We start from the raw sequence: 22,526 nt of genomic DNA on the forward strand, positions 1-22,526 counted from the left end.
TGGTCAGTATAACCAGGTGTTGTGGTTGTAAATTTTACTTGTTTAACAAAACGTGCTGTTTTCTTTAAAAATATATATTGTGATAAATCACTGAATCTAATTAAGTCATTCGCATCTGTAGGGTTTGGATAATTGATTAATTTATAAGTATTCTTCATATTAATATTTTTACTTATACTATATTTTTGTCGTTCAGCCTGTGCCTTTGTATAATAATTTGATAAATCAATATCCTGAGAGGATTCTCCAAAGATAGAACCATCTTTTCCAACATAAGTCATTTATATTAGATTTAAAATGATATCATAAAAATTTTCATTATTGTTGAGTTGAAATAATACATATAAACATAATTGACCACAACATTTAGAATTAATTTCTTGAACTTGAAATGTTTGATAAACACCATTCTGTAAGAATTGTATTACTTCAACAGGTGGTGGCATACCATAACTATCAAAATAATATTTATCCTGACTATTATGAATACAAACCCAATGAGAACCATTCTGTGTGTCTAAATTCATAATAATATTCTTTGTATTCTTATTTATATGTATGAATTCATCTCTCATACAAATAACCACATTATCAATTTTTAGTGTTTTACAATACTTAGCTAGTTCTATATTTGACGTTGTATTCTTTCCAAATTGTTTAAACCATTTATCCATTTATTTATGAGAAAGATACAATCCATTACCCCGTTTAGTTAGTTTAACACCCGCTTGAGCGATAGAGGGAAGCATATCTCCAACCAACAATCTAGCTTTATCAGGTAGACTTTCAAGTTTTTGAGCAAAATCTACAATTACACCACTTCCACTAATTTGTTTCTCCAACTCCTTGTTATGTCTTTCCAATTCTTTTTGAGCTTTTAGTTGTGCCTTCCTTTCGTTAGCAGTTTTTACCGCTGCTGAAATACCACCAGTCAATGCTCCCGCCGCACTTAAACCAGCAAATAAAGGAATTAGAAACGGGAGAAATCCTCCTCTTGACTCGTCTATTGAATATTTCTTTAACATAGGTTTTGTCATTTTAATTTTAAGTAAACCAGTATCATTGTGTTTTTACTTGTGTGTGTGTGAGTAAAACATCAATTCTTACAGCTCCTTTTCTTTGAATTGTATTAACATTAATAATACAAGGCTTTTGATTTTGAATACAAGATGTTAATTTATTAAGATTGATTTGATTAACATATACCGCTACCATTTATTTATGAGAAAAAACCTATGTGATATTAATCATAACACCATTATCTGTATTAATCTGTAATTCTGTTTCTTCCAACAGCAAACAATATGTATTAACCTCTTCACTCTCCCCTCTTTCAATGTATAGAGAAGTGTCCACTCTATTAGACTTTATAGTTTCTTTTTGAGAACTCAGGTCAATTGTGTAGATTGTATAAAGTTTTTGAAACGCAACCATATCCAAAATAGGGTTATTATTACCATTACTTTCACACACCTTTTGGTAAGACTTGTAGGCTTCCGCTTAATCATTTTTTTCCCAATCAATTTCCAATCTATCTCGCGGATAAAATGTTCCATCAAGAGAAACCCGAAGTTGTTTCACCTTAGCATTATCACACAGCGCATTATTCTTATTAGTACCGTCCTCTCCATCTGGTTTTTTTAAAATGAGCCAGAGGTATCGTGGCTTTCCTTGAAGAACACCTAAATTCCAAGTGTAGGTAGTGTGTTCCAGTTTAACGTGTTGACATCTTCTTTTAAGGTATGATACATTTAGCGGGGTCTTTGAGTTAAGTCTTTTATTTAACATCTCTTCCGTTTTAAGATTAGGAGTATATTCACTGATATACCAACACAAATCATTAATAACAAATTTATTATTGTCGCCAAAAGCATTTTCAGCCCCAAAAAGCAACCTATTTACATTATCATTCCTTTGTAGTTGAAATCTAATTTTAAGACCATACAAAACTTTATCATAATCATAAAATCCAAATATACCTTTCAGAGGTACCGCTACGGTAAGACTATTCTCGACTTTTGTTTCATCATTATACATTGACTTCCTTTGACTATAACCAGGGTCAGCATTTGTTCCCGTTGACATATCAGGAATAAAACCTTCAACAGCTCCCTTACCCATTCTATCACTAAACGAATATAGTGTAAATTTCATCATTTCAGATGTAGCAGAGACATAATCAACCGCTTCAACCTCTTGTGTTCCAATATACAGGCGAACACTATCAAACATTTTCCAGAAGAAATCATTTACGAGTGTAGCATTAGTGTTATTCGCAGCCTTAGTGAATTTAAATTTACACAGCAAGAAACTATCAGCGAGATTCAAGTAAGTTTGTTGATTATTTCTTTCAAAACTTTTTGTTCCATTTGAATTCCAGTCTGTTCCTGTTATAGCATTTACCTTAAAATAGTCTTCCTTTTTCGTGGAGTTTGAAATGATAATTGTATCATTGAAATGAAACATTGAACTACATTGAATTACTACATTGCAATTACTACATTGAATTACTACTATTACTACATTGAAATGTAGTAATAATCTTTCCCTTCTACTTCTCCTGGTCGCATTGCTCTGGTTGTAGTACCTACAAAACGAATTCATCGGGTGTTTTTTTTAAAAACTTGCAATCTTTTCATTTTTACAATTCAAGAGTTTAGATTTATGAAAGTTCTTTCCTGAAGCAGATTTACCCACAAGATTAATAATAATTGTTGTCATTTATGTGTGTAAAATATCAGTTAGTATCTCATCTTGTTTCACAACAATATATTTATATTTTTCAATCGTGTGTTTCATATAATTTTCAAATTCTTTTTTACTCCATAATGTAGAGCAATTATCTCTCCAAAAATTATTCACATCTATTGAATTTAATTTAAATAAAATAAAAGTATTAGCATTGTTTCTTATTGAGCGCCGAGGGAGTTTAAAATATGACTGACTAAGATAAATACAATTACAAGAAGAATGTCTCCCTCTTGTATAGTAGCTATCCATTACTGTTTGGTTTCTCTCATTAACACAATCATCAAAGATGACGAGGTTCTTTTTTGATTTATCTAAATCTTGAGGTGAAGGTATATCATCCATATTATCACTGAGAATACAAGTTATGGGTTTTGGTTTCGATTTTGATTTCTGTGTATCACAAAATAATTGTATTATATCTTCAATATTATAATCATTTAGTTTGTTTTGAAGTTTAAATAAACCGATAATGTCTTCCTTTTTAAGACCCGCATTAAAACCCTGTGAGAGTAGTTGATACTCGGGTTGAAAACTTGACTTTGTAAAACTTATTAAATTATCATAATCTAAAAAATTAGGACCAAGGAGCATCTTTAAAAGTAAACAGGTTTTTCCACATCCGCTTGAACCAACTATTAGACATCTCAATGAATTTGGAATGTTTTTATGGTTATTAAATTTTATCTTATTTTCCCAAATGGGCAAAAAATCATTCATTTATATATTTGGAAAACAAGTCATCTAACTTTTTTTGAGCTATTTTAGAAACTCTATATTTTATCCTGAGTTCGGGTTTAATTTCAAAATAATTCATTATTTTATTTATATAGTATCTTGTATTAACATTTCCATTAAAATTATTTTGAATAATAAATATCATTAAACCCTTATACATTTCCTCAATACAAATAGTCTCTTTCCTTGAAAGAAATGGTGTATTATCATCACAATACTTAACATTCATCTCTCTTATTAATCTTGTAAAGTAATTCATTTTTGGTTCTAATTTAAAAGAGTTATATATTTATTTATTTTTTTATTATCATTAATTAAAATTAAATCACAGAAAATACATTGTTTATATGAACCCTCATTATTAAGCCCTATTCTATCACAAGCCGGACAATTCTCTAATTTATCATATGGAGAGTCTGGAAATTCTAAATATCCTTCAGAACTTATCATATTTATATGGTAAATTTTTACTTCAACTAAACGCAAGTTTATTCATTAATAAATACAATGTTTCAAAGCACAAAAGACAAATTTCAATCAATCTCTACTTCGGTGAAAGATATAGAAAAATATGTCAAAGATGTTAAATTGAACAAAGATAAATATGGAAATTTTTGGGTAAAACCACTTATGGAAAATAACATGAGCCCCTCTATTTCATTTAAAGGAAGAGCTCTAACTATACCTGGAAAGACATCCATTAAAGTAAATCTAACAAAAGTTTCTCCTCTACTCCTGGCAATTTATTCAAAGCTTGAAAAAGTGATCGATTACGATACTTTGAAAAAGAATGATAAGACCATGAATAATACTCGTGGAGAAATTTGTATTTACTTTAATAATCCAAAGGGTGTAGATCTAAGTAAAATGAATGATGTTAATATTTCTGGTGAAATGTCATTTCGTTCTATGATAGTTAGAGATTATTTCAAGATAACTTTTGATATTAAAAATGTAGAGATTGAATCTGTTAATGAAAGAAAGTATATAGATATTGATGGGAATATTTTTCCTGCTAATTAAATATGAGTCATTACAGCAGTGAAGATTTTACTATTTCATTGAACTCGGACGATAGTGATGATAGTATTTCATTGAACTCGGACGATGGTGATGATAGTATTTCATTGAACTCAGATGATAGTTATGATGCTAATAGTTTGTGCTCAAATGATAGTTATGAGAGTAGCTTTATTGATGACTCTGAGTATGATTCTGAGTATTCATGTGATAGCTATGACTCAGATGATTCTGAGTGAAAAAGTGTTTTAGTTTAAGTATAGTTTCATATATAAAAAGCCTGTAAAAAGGCACTTTCTTCTATAAGTGTTTTACTTTAAGCACAGTTTCATCTTTAAAAAAGCCTCTAAAAACGTGTTTTACTTTAAGTATAATTTTGCTATATAAATATGATCAAAGCAACGTATTGCGACGTTTGTGAACAAGAATATAAACAATACAAAAGACACCTTAAAACTAACAAACACACATTTAATCTACTTCACCTACTAGCTCCTATTCAGAAGGAAACAAAACACTGTTCTGTCTGTCATAAAAATATCCTCAAGAAAGGCTTCGAAATACATCTTAAAACAAATCTACATTTATCAAATTTTATCACAACTAAAAACTCTGATGGCGCATTCAAAGGACATATTAAAATAAGAGTCTTTAACTTCAAACCTCCTGAACCAGAGTCTATAGTTGATGCTGTAGAAATAGTTAAACCTGCTGTTCAAACGTTGATTGAAAAAACACTAAAAGAAATGAAACCACTTAAATTTTATATGGGAGTAAAATTAGAAATGACAAAGGACGAAGGAGTTATAGATACACCATACATGAGAACTGAGCCACACTTTATATCTTCATATCAAGATTTTAAAACATCAGGAGTCTATGATGAACTTATTAAACAAGAGCAAGATGTGGATAATTCAATCGTAGGAAGTGGATTCAATATAGGAAAAATTATTTACATAGACATTCATATTCTTAAATCAGATCCTCTAAAAGCTTCTTCTTACATTGATTTACCCAGTGTTATGAAAAATAGAAAAACAGTTATCAATATCAAAAATAAAGACAATAAATGTTTTCTCTGATCTATTCTAGCACACTTACATCCTCCACATTTTCATGATGAAAGAGTATCTCATTATAAAAAATATGAGAATACATTAAATACGAAATATCTAAAGTTTCCTCTGGCTTTAAATGATATTCCTAAATTTGAAAAGATGAATAATTTATCAGTTAATGTTTATGGTCTAACAGAAACAAACAACATTCAGGTTTTAAAGCTTTCTGACAATTGTAAACAAACTCATATTAATCTTCTATATTTTAATTCAGAGGAAATTTCACATGATACATACATCAAAGATATTGCTAAATTAATAAAACCACAAGTATGTAAAAGAACAAATAAAATATATATTTGTTGGCATTGTCTTAACTTCTTCCATACACAAGAAAGATTAGATAAACATTCAAATTATTGTGGTGAACATAAATCAACGGTAATCAATATGCCTAAAGAAGGCTCAAAGATCACATTCAAAGATGAAAAGAAAAAGATCAAACATCCATTTGTTATATATGCTGATTTTGAAAGTATTCTAGAAAAAATAGATACTGCTTCTCCAGATCCAAAAGAATCATACACAAATAAATATCAAAAACATACTCCTTGCGGTTTTTGTTATTATATCAAATCATCCGTTGGTGATAAATATAACAAGTTAGAGGAGTATAGAGGCTCAAATACCCCAGAGGAGTTTGTGAAATGACTAGAAAAAGACTGTGTCCGATTAACCAAGATAATGAGAGAAACCAATAAACCAATGTCCTTGACGAGTGAACAGAAAAGGGAATTTAGAAAAAACAATGTTTGTCATATTTGTGAGGAAAAAATTGGTGAAGGTCTAAAGGTTAGAGATCATTGTCATCTCACTGGTAAATATAGAGGTCCGGCGCATCAAAGTTGTAATATTAATTATAAACTCCCCTCTTTCATTCCCGTCTTTCTTCATAACAACGCTCATTATGATACGCATCTATTTATTAATTAACTTTCAAAGACATCTGGACACATTTCAGCAATTCCTAACACGGATCAGAAATACATTTCATTCACAAAAACAATTCACACATCTCCTATTACTCATATCAGATTTCTTGATACATTTAAATTCATGGCAAGTCCATTGGCTAACTTGGTTCAAAATCTAAAAGAGTTTCCATGTCTTTCAGAGTATTTTTCAGATAAAGATTTTCGAACACAAAAGGGAATTTACCCCTATGACTATATGGACTCATTTGAGAGATTCAATGGAACACAACTTCCTTCAAAAGAAAATTTCTATAACAAATTAAACAACAGTCATATATCTGATAAAGATTATGTACACGCACAAAATGTTTGGGAAAAATATAACATCAAGAATCTTGGCGAGTATCACGATTTGTATCTCAAAACTGATGTGCTTTTATTGGCCGATGTATTTGAAGCCTTTAGATCTGTTTGTTGCACTGGATATGGATTGGATCCTGCTCACTACTACACAGCACCTGGATTGGCCTGGAGTGCGATGTTGAAAATGACAAAACAAGCTTTGGATTTGATAACCGATGTTGATATGCTTTTGATGATTGAAAAGGCAAAGAGAGGAGGAATTTCACAAGTCTGCTCGAGTAGATACGCAAAAGCAAATAACAAATATCTTCCAAATTATGATTCAACGAAAAAGAGTTCTTACTTGATGTACTATGACGCGAACAACCTGTATGGCTGGGCAATGTCTCAGGCTCTTCCTTATGGAAAACTTAGCTGGGTAAAGGAAAAAGACTACAAAAAGGTTTTACAAGATGTATGTATCTCTACACAAAAAGAATTGGATGATTCAAAGGTTGGTTATTATTTTGAGGTCGATTTAAAATATCCTGAAGAACTTCATATCGAACATAAAGATCTTCCATTTGCTTGTGAGAAAGAAAGTCCAAAGAAAGAATGGTTGAGTGATTATCAACGATCGTTTGATATAGGTGAATCAACAGAAAAATTACTTACTACATTATATAACAAGAAAAATTATGTTCTACACCAAAAAATTTGCGACAATATTTATCAAAAGGTCTAAGAGTAGAGAAGATCCATAGGGTTCTAAAGTTCAATCAAAGACATTGGCTAAAGGAGTACATTGATTTTAATACACAAAGAAGAACAGAGTCAAAAACAGATTTTGAGAAAGACTTTTATAAATTGATGAATAATGCGGTCTTTGGTAAGACCATGAAGAACGTGAGGAAAAGACAAAATATCAGACTATCAACATCTTGGGAACAAGCATCAAAATTAATTAATAGACCGAGTTTTATAAGAGCCGAGGTCTTTACTGAGAACTTTTGTGCGGTCCATTTGGTTAAAGAGAGTATTGAAATGGACAAACCTATTTATATTGGAACATCAATTCTTGATTTATCAAAGTCATTAATGTATGATTACTTTTATAATAACTTGAGGAAGAAATATCAAAATGATGTTAATCTACTTTATATGGATACAGATAGTTTTATTTTGAAAATTAATACTGATGAAATGATGATGTTTATTCAGACATGAAAAAGGACATTAATATCTATGATACAAGTAATTACAGTCCAGAGAGTGAGTTGTTCTCTTCTAAAAATAAAAAGGTGATTGGAAAGTTCAAGGATGAATTAGGAGGAAATGTTATGAGTGAATTTGTGGGATTGAGGTCCAAGGCTTATGCTTATAAATACATTGTGAATAACGTTGAAAAGACTGATAAGAAGTTAAAAGGTGTAAAGAAAAATGTTATTAAAGAAACAATAAACTTTAAGGATTATTATAACTGTTTAACAACAAAGAAAGAAGAGTTTAGAAAGATTAATGGAATAAGAAGTTATAAACATCAATTATATTCAGAAGAGGTGAATAAGAAAGCATTGGGGGCTTTTGATGATAAGAGGTTTATTTTAGAAAATGGAATTGATAGTCTCCCTTATGGTTATATAAGTGATAAGATAAATAAGTGATAAGATATATATAAGTGATAAGATGTAAGTGATAAGATATATAAAAGTGATAAGATATATATATAAGTGATAAGCTAAAAAGGGGGTTAGGGATTTTAACGGGCTACCACCGCCTTTTTTTACTATTATATAAATGATAGAACCAAGTATCAACCAGACTAAAGAGTGGAGGTGTAATCAACCTTGGTATATAAATGGAAAACATAATGAATGTGAAAAATATCAAATAAGACTTATTGAAAAGGCAACTGGTAAAAAAGTTCACAAAACAAATAAGAGAATTAATTAAAATACTGGTGAGTTGGGTGAAAAAGATGGAAATCTTTTTGAGTGGACGGAAAACTTTGATGGTTGTCAGGAAAATATATACTTTAATTTTAAAATGGTGTGTGGCACTGGAGGCGCTCAGACAAGGACATTGAGGGAGGTTTATCATTTTATTTTAGCTAAGGTTAAAATATCTTGATAAAGAACCAAACTCAAACATATACTTTGTTAATATATTAGATGGTGAAGAGAGTTGTAGGAGAATTAAATTATTTCCTACGCATAAACAAATATTTGTAGGATCGATGTTTGAGTGGTCTACTCGATGATCTGCCAGATGATATGTATAAGGCTCAGTGTCAATAGTAGAAGAAGGATCATAGGTCCATAAGGTTAGAAGGATCATGGGTCCTCAAGGGGGGTGAGAGGGAGCAAATATTTGTAGGATCATTGTTTGAGTGGTCTACTAAACAACAACGATCATTGATAGTAAGAGTACCATAAGACCAAGGGGGGAAGGAATAGAGGTGTTAAGGGGAAATGAAGAAAAGTGATGGTGAGAGGAAAATTTACATGTCAGTGAATGGAGATTTGGAGGTTCAATGAAGGATTGGTTCCAAGCTGTTAGTGTTCAGCCTGGTACATCAAGATGGGTTTACCATTCAGCCCTAGCTCAATTAAAATATCTTCATTATGTATTAGCCCAAGTAGATTAATTGGCTCATAAGGCCAATAAGCTCATGGTTCAAAAGGTCAAAAGGCTCATAGAGTCTTTTGGATTAATAGGGGTGTTTTCCAAAAGTGGGAAAAGACAGGGGGGTAAACGACATTAGATAGGGATTTCCCATGTTAAATGGTTTTGTCCCAGGAACAACATTTATCACCTACTGTGGGGGGGGGGGGGGGGCGAGGGGGGGTGGAGGAGAAAGAAAGGAGGAAACGTCTTAAGATTAATTTTGGTACCCCCCCCAAAAAATTACCTTTTGCACTGATCTGTTGTTTAACTCCATTCCCATTTGCCTGTGATGTTGACATTGGGACATGATCCAACTTGGCATCCAACAATTACATCTAACTGTTAATAATTTGCACTGCTAAAGCTGCAGCAATTACTGCTTACAATGGCTTAACAACAAAAAAACTCCACCCATATGACGACCATTTTGTTTTCGACATCAATTAAATACATGAATAATTCTAGCTCAAAATTTCCCCTTTCTTTTGGTAAAAGTGATTATGCTGACATTTATGGGTTGAAATCGCCCGATGTGGTAGAATTCGTGATAAATGACACTAAGATTTCGGTATCCTCACAAAGATCGTTTCTAGCATGCATGTTCACAAGTAAACATCGGAAATTAACTTTTCATTTGAAAAGATTATTAAATCAGTAAAACCTGTGGCTAATAACTCATAATATCTCCGTATTCTCAAACAGCAGTAGACGGCTCCAGTGAAAAAAAAAAAAATAGAATGCGATCTTCAAGATAACGATCGTGCCGGAAGACAAAACAAGTAAGCGACACCTTATGAAAAGAACGGAAAAGAAAACATCTCATAAAACTTATAAGCGCACATATGAGTCATCAAAACATCAACAAAATCCTTCAAAATTATAACCTTTTGAAATCGAGAAAGATGATTGTCAGGGGCCTCGATGAAAGAGTAAAATTTTAGCGATGTTAATCACAGAAGTAACGATCGTCGCCGATGGATGACGCGGCAAAATGGAGGACACGGCAGACGTTGGAGCTGAATCTAGCCGACTCACAAGCTAAACTGACTTACTATGGCAAGATCTTGTCGGGGCAGTCATGGTTTTTCGAAGCTGTTCCACGATCTTCACGCACGCTCGAAGTTAAGTAATTGTTACAATTGTATTTTTGTCGAAACTGTATTTATCTTATGTGTGTCTACCTATAGTGTCTCCCTCGGGAGATTCTCGGTGTTAATCTTTCATACCTGTATAAAATAGTTGAGTATTTCGTGCCGCACGGCCGAGTTGGTGAAGCTTCCGACCTTGAAGCTTGGTTCTCTCCGAGCATCCAAAGTGAAGTTATTTTTTCATTCGTGTGTTTGTCAAATTTCAACTTGTTATTTTATCGTCTATGCGTTATTGTTTGTTTATAGTCAGTTTTGGTTTGAATTTCCTGAAACTCGTAATTAATTAATCGTGTTCTGCTCCGCGTGTGCGGCCTTGTACCGCTGTCGGTGTTTGTCAACTTAAATCCCCTACTTCGTGTTTTGCTTGGCTCCTAGATTTTTCCCTTCTACCTCAAACATAATACTATTTGTCTAACGTTTTAAATCGCCCCCCCCCCCCCCAAAACGAAAAAAAAAAAACCCCAAAACATTTATTTTCCTTTCTCTACGTGTGCTGTTGTCTCATCCTGTACTACTTCTGTCCAGGTGGGCTGTTCGCCCCGCCCCCATTACCTCCTTGCCATCCACCTTTTGCCCTGTTCACGTGACTCGTGGTTGTCCCTCTCGGCCCTCCCCCGTTGGTATTTTGTGCATATAAGATCATTCACGGTTCTGTTTAAATATTATTTAAATATGTTTAAACTTTCCCCTTCAGTGTTTTATTCAGTGGTATATTACAACACGCTGTTTTTCTTCCTTTTTAAAAGGCTTTTTTCAATTTCCTCTCCAACTCATTCCACTTCAAAAAAAATAAATTCATTCTCTTATACGTCTCCCTCACTACATATTCTAAATTCACATTCATTCCATCCCTCCTCCATCGTTCTTAATCGGATTGCTAACTTGAAAATCACAATAAACCCAATTTGTTATCAATGTTCGTCTTTCATTAATCATCCACTTTCTAAACTCCCCCCTTGCCCCTCCACTCCTAAACTCCCCCCTTGCCCCTCCACTCCTAAACTCCCCCCTTGCCCTTGCCCTGCTAAACTACCCCCTTGCCCCTCCCCTCCAAATCCCCCCCCCCTTGCCCCTCCACTCCTAAACTCCCCCCTTGCCCCTCCACTCCTAAACTCCCCCCTCACTCCTCCCCTTCAAAACTTCCCCCCAACCCCTCCCATTCAAATCTCCCCCCCATAACATTCCTCTCCACTTCTCCCTCCTCCCCCCTCCTCCTCAAAGCTGTCTCCTCCCCACTTCATCTCCCTTCTATCTCATACCTGCACCTCCCCCAACCTTATACTTTCCTCTGCCCCCCCTCAAACAACCCCTCACTGTGCCTCGTCCCTTCTCCATCAAAACTTTCGTTCTCCTCATCCTTCCCTTTCTTGTAACTCTTCTGTAATCTCTGACACACGATCAACTGCTCTTCCTACCTCCCCCTCTCATCCTTCATCTTACCCTACCCCTCCCCTCCCCTGTCCTGTACCCGATGCTCCCCCTCTCTCTCTTCATTAACGGTATGGACCTCAAACATCCGGGGCCTTCGCTCAAACCTGACTGATCTCTCCATACAGGTTGCTTCTGACAATCCAGACTTGATCTGCTTAACAGAAACTTTCCTCCTTCAAGATGTCTCTGATTCCTTAATATCTCTTCCTGGTTACTCGCTCCTCCGGTATGATAGACCTGAGCCTCGTCCTGGTGGTGGGGTTGCTATCTTTATCAAAAACTCTCTTCCTCACTCTCCTTACACAGCCCTCTCTCCACCTCACCCCCAGGAGTACCTCTGGCTACGGCTTCCTCTCCACTCCCACCTTTTGTTTACATGTGTTATGTACCTCCATGTCCTCCAAACAGTGATGACTCCATTTACATTTCACTGTCTGACAACATGGACCAACTTCTATCCACTCATCCCAACTCTCTCTTCCTCATATGTGGTGACTTCAACTGTCATCATGCCAGCTGGTTGGGTGTGGGTTCCTCTCTCACCAGTCATGGCGCCTCAGCAAAGGACTTCTGTGACTCACTGGGATTGACACAATCTGTCAATTTCCCGACCCGGATCTCAACCAATGGAGTATCTTCTCTTCTAGACTTGGTTATGACAAACTTCCCTGCGAATGTCTGCTGCTCTTCTTCTGCTCCAATCGGTTCTTCTGATCATGTGCTTGTTAAAGTGGACATCTCTCTGGCCATTCTCAGAGAGCCTCCTCAGAGAGTCTGGCATTTCACTCAGGCCGACTGGCATGGTCTTCAAGCAGCCATCAATCATCTGGACTGGTCTCCCATCTCCACTGCCTCTGACATCAATTCTTCCTGGGAATTCTTCCAAAGCAAACTGCTCTCTCTCATGCACAGATTAATCCAATCTCGTCTTCAGTTGTCTTACCCTTCCTCCCGTCCATGGTACACTGAATCTTGTGGTGAGGCAGTCGCCCTGAAACAACTTGAATTTGCCTCTCGGAAGGCTAATCCAACTGAAGGCAATCTCAGTTCCTTCCACCAAGCTCGGAACAAGTGTGTGTCTACCCTCAGGAGTGCCAGGAAGCACTATCTCTCCACACTCAAGAATTGAACTCTCAAACCTGTCTCCTTCCTCCAAATCCTGGTGGCGTCTGGTCAAATCCGTTTCTGGTGTTCGTTCCCCCTCCATCCCTTCCCTTACCTCAAATGGCTACACAGTTGACACCGCACGTGACAAAGCCGAATGCCTCAACTCTGTGTTTGCCTCAAAATCTTGTGTGCCAAACCCATCTCTCTCTGTTCCCACCTTACCTAGTCGAACCCAACTGCTCCTGGACTCTGTGTCCTTCTCTCCTGACAAGGTGGAGGAGTTTTTGTCAAACCTCGACTCTGATTCTGCAACTGGACCAGACGGCATCAGCTCACGGGTCTTAAAATCCTGCTCTTCCGCTCTATCTCACCCTCTCTCTGTTCTTTTCACCCTCTCTTTTGCTCAAGGTCATCTGCCAGCATCCTGGAAATCAGCAAACATTCCCGCTTTACACAAAAAAGGTGCAAAAACAGATCCTTGCAACTACAGACCAATCAGCCTGCTCCCAATTATCAGCAAAGTCATGGAATCCATCATTGCTTCGGATATCAAATCCTTCCTCTTCTCCAATGGCTTGATCTCCGATCATCAATTTGGATTCAGACCAGGTGATTCTACTCTGGACATGCTGCTTCTGCTGTCTCAACAATGGATGTAGGTCCTCAATGCCAAACAGAAAAAATCAGAGCTGTCTCCCTTGACATATCACGTGTCTTCGATACGGTCTGGCACCAGGCTCTGCTCACCAAACTCTCCTCCTATGGTATCCATGGAAATCTCCATGCATGTTTTGCGGTCATCCTCTCTGGTCGTAGTCAACGTGTGGCCCTGAATGGATTTCTCTCATCTCCCCTTCCTGTTCAGGCTGGAGTTCCCCAAGGCAGTGTTCTGGGCCCTGTGCTTTTTCTGGTCTTTATCAATGATCTCTCCGACTCTCTGGAAAATCCTCTCTATCTCTTTGCTGATGACTCCACTCTCTGCCGCTCCATTCCTCTTCCCTCAGATCGGCAGTCTGCAGCCTCCTCACTCTCTGAAGACCTGGACAAAATCACAGACTGGTCAAACAAGTGGAACATGTCTTTCAATCATGACAAATCTCACACTCTTACTATGTCTCTCCGAAAAGATCGACTGGACAACCCTCCCATCTACTTTCTCAACAATCCTCTCCAAGAAGTTCTGTCGCTCAAGCTTTTGGGTCTCACTATCTGCCATGATCTTTCTTGGGAAAACCACATTTCCAAGCTGGCCTCCAAAGCCAGTCGCCGAATGGGCAACCTCCATCGTGCGAAGTCCTTCCTAGGCACACCTGAGCTCCTCACCACATACAAGGCTTTCATCCACAGCTCAATGGAATACTGCTCTCCCCTCTGGGCTGGTGCTCCTGCCTCACACCTAGCTCGGCCTCACGCTGTTGAAACCAAAGCTTTCAGAATCATTGGAATCTCCCGCGATGAAGCTAACTCTGAGGGCCTTTCACTCACTCACCGCAGGCAGGTAGGTCGTCTTTCTGTCTTCTACTGACTCCTCTCCGGCCTTGCTCCACCAGCTCTCTCTGTGCTTTGTCCCCCAAATATTCCTACAGGTCGCACAAGATCTGCCAGCAACCCTCTGATGGTTAAACTGCCGAAATCTCGGCTCTCTGCTCACCTTCACTCTTTCATTCCTCTTTTCTCCCGCCTCTGGAACAAACTCCCACACTCCCTTCAATCCCACTCCTCCCTCCAGGTCATTAAAACAGCTGTTCACTACCATCTCTTATCTTCCCCCATCCAAAACCTTGATCTTTTCTACCCCCGCTAATTCACCCCAGATCCAACTTGTTTGAAATACCAACTTATTTCCTGGAAGTCCTTGGTGTCCTTGTGTTTATACTTCTCCCAACCCCCCCTTCCCACGCCGCCTCCCCCCAAGCCCTCTCCGTCCCACACATTCCCGATGTCCCTCACAACTGTTGTGTTTGTGTCCTTCCCCCTCTCTTCCCATCTTGTCTACCGCTCCCGATGTTATTTGTTTTATGTGTCGGTTTGTCTTTCTGTGTGATTAATGTTCGCTCTTTCACGGGCCTCGATCTTGTATACAAAAAAAAAAAAAAAAAAAAAAATGGCGTTGCAAATTTACAGAGTATAAAGTTATCTCATATAAGTATTTTATTAAAATAAAATAGCGCAATGAACCAAAAAAAAATCAGTTATATTCTTGAATAACAATCGTGACGATGAGGACACCACCATATTTTTAAACATCAAATCAAAATTACTAATAACTAATTTCAGTCAGCTGCATTAAACCGGCCCTACAACTGTAGGCTATGTTTAGGTGTTCCTGCAGGTAATACGGTTAATGTGCAAACACGAAGCTGTAATGAGCTACCAATGCAATAACGATCGTCATGAAGAGAGACACGACAGGTAACGATCGTTATTCCATTTTTGCGAGTTGTTGACTCTTGTTATTCAAATCTTTACATCACAATTTTCATGTCTAATTTGCAACAACACTCTAAATTATGGTTTTGGGAAGCATCATACTACAACCGATGTTTGTATCCAAAGTATAATCATTCAGTTATAACCCGGGTTTCCTATGTCAGGTTTTGGTGTCCGTTTTCTTGAAGAGAGTGACCGCGAAGGCATCAATCACGAAAAAACAGAATACGTGAACAGAATACGTTATTTTCCTTATATCTTTCTTACATAATGAGGCAATTCTTGGGTTCTTCATTTAAATAAAGGTGTACATTTTTTTAATCACTGGCAATTATATCTGTAGTGTCAAAAACTCAGCAGTATTGGAGACGCACTCATATATATATATATATATGTATACCACCTTTAGAGGCCATTTTCCCCCACAGAGCGGGGGTTGGCCTTTTTCGGGCACAGTGGTCCCCTTTTGGAAGCAATGTTTTACAGCCGGATGCCCTTCCTGCCGCCAACCCTGTTTGTCACCTCTTGTGACATGCAGGGAATTTGGTTGATCTATGGATTTTCAGACCAGTTAACTCCAATGGTTTCTAAAGGATCAGTTGAACTTAAAGGTTCCTATTGGTTTCTATGGGTTTCAGACCAGTTGCATCTAATGGTTTCTATTGGTTTCAACCGAATCTCGTTCGGTTTCTACTGGAACCTCTACTGGTTCCTGTAGAAAGCAATAGAAACCGTGATTTCCAAAACAGACCCATATAAATGTCCCACTGGTCTCTATTAGTTTCTATAGAATTTTTGACTTGGATCTTTAAGCCAAATAAGATGGAAAAAAAATATTGCATTTTAGACAATGTGCACTCAGCAAACATTGGAGAGACAAAACACTGTACAGTTGTAAAAAAAAATCTTGCTAGCACAGCCATGTTCATGTCAGATTCTGTGCCTACCTTGTCTCTCTCTTCTTCTTCTTCTTCTTCTTCTCCGCCCTCACTGTCCAGCTCAAGCGGTCTCGCCACACGACCCCGTCTCTTAACAATGGTGTGTCCTTCCACGTCTGAACACTCACTGCCATTTTCCCGCAAATCTTTGCTTGCCTCAGATTCTGGAAAAGGTCATCAACCAGGTGAAAGGGTCTGAACACCAAAGAACAACAATCAGTTTTACTATATACATATATATATGTGTATGTATGTATGTATATATTAACTGAGCCTCGTCTTGGAATTTGGAATTTTGGAATTTTGGAATTGGAATTTACCACAGGTGGACTCCAATCAAGGTGTAGAAACATCTCAAAGATGATCAAGAGAAATGGGAGGCACCTGAGCTAAATTTCAAGTGTCATAGCAAAGGGTATGAATACTTATGTCAATGTGATATTTCAGTTTTTACTTTTTAATAAATTTGCAAAACTTTTTAAAATCCTGTTTTCTCTTTGTCATTATGGGGTATTGAGTGTAGATTGATGAGGGGAAAAATGAATTTAAACGATTTCAGCATTAAGGCTGCAACATAACAAAATGTGAAAAAAAAGTGAAGGGGTCTGAATACTTTCTAAATGCACTATACATATATACAGTGCGTATCAAAAAAAAAGTAATCCGAATTCAAGGGGTTAACATGCAAAGGTTATTTAGTTTGACAATTTACATGTGGGTTACCAATTATGAGGAGATCCTCAGCTTTCCATTGATGCCTTTCATGCATCATTGCTGTCACACATGACCGAGTACATGTTCATTGAAAATGACAAGTTCAAATCGCATTTTTACAAGTTTGGCTAAACGGTGCAACGGTACTTACTTTTTCCTCGTGCGAAATTTGCATTTATGTTTATTTAAATTATACAATGGACTACAAAATGTAAATGTTTCATGATATTTGTTATATTATATCACCTTTATCTATCAACATTGTTGAAATGAAGATCAAATAGCTGTATGTTGAAATATGTTGAAAAAGTCAAAACTTTACATGGGGTGCACTTACTTTTTCACGTGACTGTACGTGTCCAATTTATCAATACATATACATATACATATATAATATTTACATATATACACTGGACGTCACTGTCGTTTTAATAACCCAGTGAAATCTTTATCCTTGTTCACAACTAAATCAGAGAGTGTACTCAAATACTACAGCTCAATGTTGTGTTACCCTGCAAGTTCCAAGCCAATTATGAACAGCAAGCAGTGAGAAGATACATGCTCACCAGAGCTTACCTTCATCATCGTCATCCTCCTCCTCCTCCTCCTCCTCAGGCAGATCGGGAGAAGTAGCCCGTAACCTCTTTGCATCTGCCGCTGTTGTCTGCTCGGGAGGCTCCTTTCGTTTTACCTACAGAGCAAAGGATGTTAATGAGAGGTGGGGTTTGGGAGGGTTGCTAGATACACCGCCATTTTCAGGTAACATTTCGCTTTCCCGATAACAGCTGCTGTACCAGATAACACTTCACTCTCCAGATAATCTCTCAATTTCCCAAACATTATAAAAAGTACATGGTAAGTAAATGAACACAAGTATTCAAAAACATATTTCACCAGTGGCAATCATATACAGGGTTAGGCCAAAACGATGTGCAACTTTATGTTCAATATTTTTCATTAATGGTCGATTTTGTTTGTTTTCGCTTAATAGTCTACATGATCAGTTAAGTTTTTAATTAGACAACCTCATTCTAAACAAAATGCTTCAACAAGCAATGAGGAGCGATACAAGTCATTGATGAAGTGTGCAATATATACGCCACAACTCTGGATGACAACTGTCACATGGACACTGAAGTAGTCGATGACTCAGCTGAGTCTGACTTCCCATCTGATGTTATTAGCCCCCATTGGACTTAGTCCAAAACAAGGGCTTATGGACCTGGTCTCCTCCATCTGTCCGTCCGTCCGTCCGTCCGTCGGTCGGTCGGTCCACAACCATATCTCGGAGATGTATGGACCAACTTTATTCATACTTGACACATTGACAATTGTAGTCAGAGAATGTTGGTTCTGAGACAAGACCATCTTCGCAGGACCACTCACATACACTCGCTTATGCTCGTTTAGGTTGTTTTCACTCGCTCTCGCTCGCTCACCTGCTCAATGTCTCATCTCAAAAGCAACATTCTCCTATTACTTGTGGGGAGTTGATTATTACTGATGTGATTACGATGGTCTTTCACATCATTTCCACAATACTAACACCTTTACATTGAACTCGTATAGAGAGCCAATTCATATTTGTTGCACACCGCACCTTTCCTATGCCATCTCCAGCCATTGCAAAACGTCATTGCCGGGCACCGACGGGGGCTCGGCAGTGACGCACGCTGAAAGGGAGTACTCAGTTTTCACTCTGGTTGTTTTCTTTCTTTCTTTCTTGTTTGTTTGTTGTACACCGCTCATTTCCTATGCCATCTCCAGGCATTGCAAAACGTCATTGCCGGGCACCGACGGGGGCTCGGCAGTGACGCACGCTGAAAGGAAGTACTCAGTTTTCACTCTGGTTGTTTGTTTTCTTGTTTGTTTTCTTGTTTTCTTTCTTTCTTGTTTTCTTGGTTGTCCGGGCGATATCTCAGCCATCCTTTAAGCTAGGAAGCTGAAATTTCGGCACAATAGTGAGCAAGTCCTTTGTCAAAAACAGTATTTTTTGTTTTTTGATTAATCAATTAATTGAGGAGTTATTTAATTATTAGCGATTAATTATGTACTTATTTAGTTAATCAAATTTCCTTTCTCTTCTGACCATTAACTCAGGCACCTTTTGAGTTAGGAAGCTGATATTTGGACATGCCAATGACCAGGTGATTTGGCTGCAAAGGCCATTTTTGATTTATTAATTAATCAATTAATCAATTAATCGATTAATTATTTAATTATTCGATTAATGACTTTTTTTCTTTTTTTTTAAGTTCCAGATTCTGATGAAATGGTGGTGGTTTATGTGTTCTGTGACCGAATTGATTAATAATTTAATTTTTATGATTAGTATTTATTTATTTTCATTATTAATCATTTATTTATTTTCTTTCTCATCTGGGCAATATCTCAGGCACCTTTTGAGCTCGGAAGCTAATTTTTGGACATGACAGTGACCAGGTGATGTGGCCATAAAGGATATTTTTGATTTGTTGATTAATCATTTCATTGATTAATTATTTATTGATTAACGTATTAATTATTTAATTTTTTTATTAATGACTTTTTAAATTAAATTTCTGAAAGATACATCTTCGGATGAAGCACTAGTGGTTTAGTTATGCTTTTAGCCAATTTATTAAGAAAATATTTTATGATAATCTTTTATTGATTTTAATTATGCAATTAATCAATCAATATTGTACACCTCTCCCTCCCAATGCAGTCTCTTTGAGCTGCACCGCAGTATTGCCGGGCGCCGGAGGCACCCCGGCAATGCCGTGCTGTAGGATATTTAATTATTTGGCATGGGGGCGGTGTACTTTGAATGTATGTGTACTTGTCTTTCTTTCTTTCTTGTTTGTTTGTTTGTCCGGGCGATATCTCAGCCATCCTTTGAGCTAGGAAGCTGAAATTTCGGCACAGTAGTGAGCAAGTCCTTTGTCAAAAACGCTATTTTTTGTTTTTTGAATAATCAATTAATTGAGGAGTTATTTAATTATTAGCGATTAATTAAGTACTTATTTAATTAATCAAATTTCCTTTCTCTTCTGACCATTAACTCAGGCACCTTTTGAGTTAGGAAGCTGATATTTGGACATGCCAATGACGAGGTGATTTGGCTGCAAAGGCTATTTTTGATTTATTCATGAATCAATTAATCAATTAATCGATTAATTATTTCATTATTAGATTAATGACTACATTTTTATTTTTTTATTTTTAAGTTACAGATTCTGATGAAATGGTGGTGGTTTATGTGTTCTCTGACCGAATTGATTAATAATTTAATTTTTTTATGATTATTATTTATTTATTTTCATTATTAATCATTTATTTATTTTCTTTCTCATTTGGCCAATATCTCAGGCACCTTTTGAGCTCGGAAGCTAATATTTGGACATGAGTGACCAAGTAATGTGGCTATTGTACACCGCTCCTTTCCTATGCCATCTCCAGGCATTGCAAATCGTCACTGCCGGGCACCGAAGGTGGCTCGGCAGTGACGCACGCTGAAAGGGAGTACTCCGGTGGCTCGGCAGTGACGCACGCTGAAAGGGAGTACTCAGTTTTCACTCTGGTTGTTTGTTTGTTTGTTTTCTTTGTTTGTTTGTTTGTTTGTTTGTTTGTCCGGGCGATATCTCAGCCATCCTTTGAGCTAGGAAGCTGAAATTTCGGCACAATAGTGAGCAAGTTCTTTGTCAAAAATTGTATTTTTTTGTTTTTTGATTAATCAATTAATTGAGGAGTTATTTAATTATTAGCGATTAATTAAGTACTTATTTAATTAATCAAATTTCCTTTCTCTTCTGACCATCAACTCAGGCACCTTTTGAATTAGGAAGCTGATATTTCGACATGCCAATGACCAGGTGATTTGGCTGCAAAGGCTATTTTTGATTTATTTATTAATCAATTCATCGATTAATTATTTAATTATTCGATTAATGACAATTTTTTTTTTTTTTTTAAGTTACAGATTCTGATGAAATGGTGGTGGTTTATGTGTTCTCTGACTGAATTGATTAATAATTATTTTTTTAATGATTATTATTTATTTATTTTCATTATTAATCATTTATTTATTTTCTTTCTCATTTGGCCAATATCTCAGGCACCTTTTAAGCTGGGAAGATAATATTTGGACATGACAGTGACCAGGTGATGTGGCTATCAAGGATATTTTATATTTATTGATTAATCATTTGATCGATTAATTATTTATTGATTAATCAATTAATTATTTAATTTTTTATTAATGACTTATTTAATTAAATTTCTAAAAGATACATCTTCGGAGGAAGCACTAGTGGTTTAGTGCTGCCATTAGCCAATTGATTAAGAAAATATTTTGTGATAATCTTTTATTGATTTTAATTATACAATTAATCAATCAATTATTGTACACCTCTCCCTCCCAATGCAGTCTCTATAAGCTGTACTGCGGTATTGCCGGGCACCAGAGGATATTTAATTATTTGGCATGGGGGCGGTGTACTTTGAATGTGTCTGTAGTTGTTTATGTTGTATTTTAGGCAATAGCTTAATTTTCTTATAACACTCATCGCCATTGAGTATATCAACAAACAATATGGTGTAACTTGGTGCTTCATTCAACAATAAACCTATCAACTTTTTTTTTCTCTCAACGTTGGATTTCGTATCAAAGACAAATTATACAACATTTCTCTGTCGGCTTCGTGTTTTTCATCCAATGTCATGCTATACCCATAATTAATATCGTTCTTCATACACACTTCATCAACCCTAATTTTTAGGTTTGGAGCAGTGTTTCGGCTTTCCATCTTCATCTCATCTTTTATCCAAGTTTGTTCCCAGACCACAGAAAGAATACCCCAGCACATGTAATTCCCTGGAATTCCAGTTGTTGTAAATCTGCTTCCTGATAAAAATTGTTGTATACCCCCCTCACATTTTTTTGGGAGATGAACTTACTCTTTTTAGTACCACACACTGAACATATTCCCTTTTGTATTACCCTATTATTTTTACTTTTCACATACAATATATTTTTAGTGTTGGTTTTCTTTTTACCTTTGATACGTCATTGTATTTATATATGAGAAAAATTCCGACAGAGTGCAAAAACCTTTCTAGCTTCCAACATATACATTTGAATCTTAATTTTTAAAACGACGAATGCTTAGAAATGCATTCACTCTCTATTCCATTTATTTAGGAAACAATTGTAAAGTCTTAACCAAA

The 22,526-nt window shown here is 36.3% G+C and overlaps 1 protein-coding gene across 1 annotated transcript in view; it reads right to left on the reverse strand.

The window, feature by feature from the left end:
- LOC137429544 (histone-lysine N-methyltransferase SETD1B) overlaps positions 1–22,526 on the reverse strand; it is a 237,926-nt gene that overhangs the window by 112,491 nt on the left and 102,909 nt on the right. The window contains exons 11-12 of the mRNA XM_078779562.1: positions 17,895–18,009; positions 16,614–16,768 (exon numbers count right to left, since the gene is read on the reverse strand). Coding sequence (XP_078635688.1) covers positions 16,614–16,768; positions 17,895–18,009 — 270 coding nt within the window. The remainder of the gene's footprint in view (positions 1–16,613; positions 16,769–17,894; positions 18,010–22,526) is intronic.

The sequence above is a fragment of the Myxine glutinosa genome, chromosome 6, assembly GCF_964187855.1.
Source record: "Myxine glutinosa chromosome 6, kmMyxGlut1.1, whole genome shotgun sequence".
In the NCBI taxonomy this organism is placed as follows: domain Eukaryota; kingdom Metazoa; phylum Chordata; class Myxini; order Myxiniformes; family Myxinidae; genus Myxine; species Myxine glutinosa.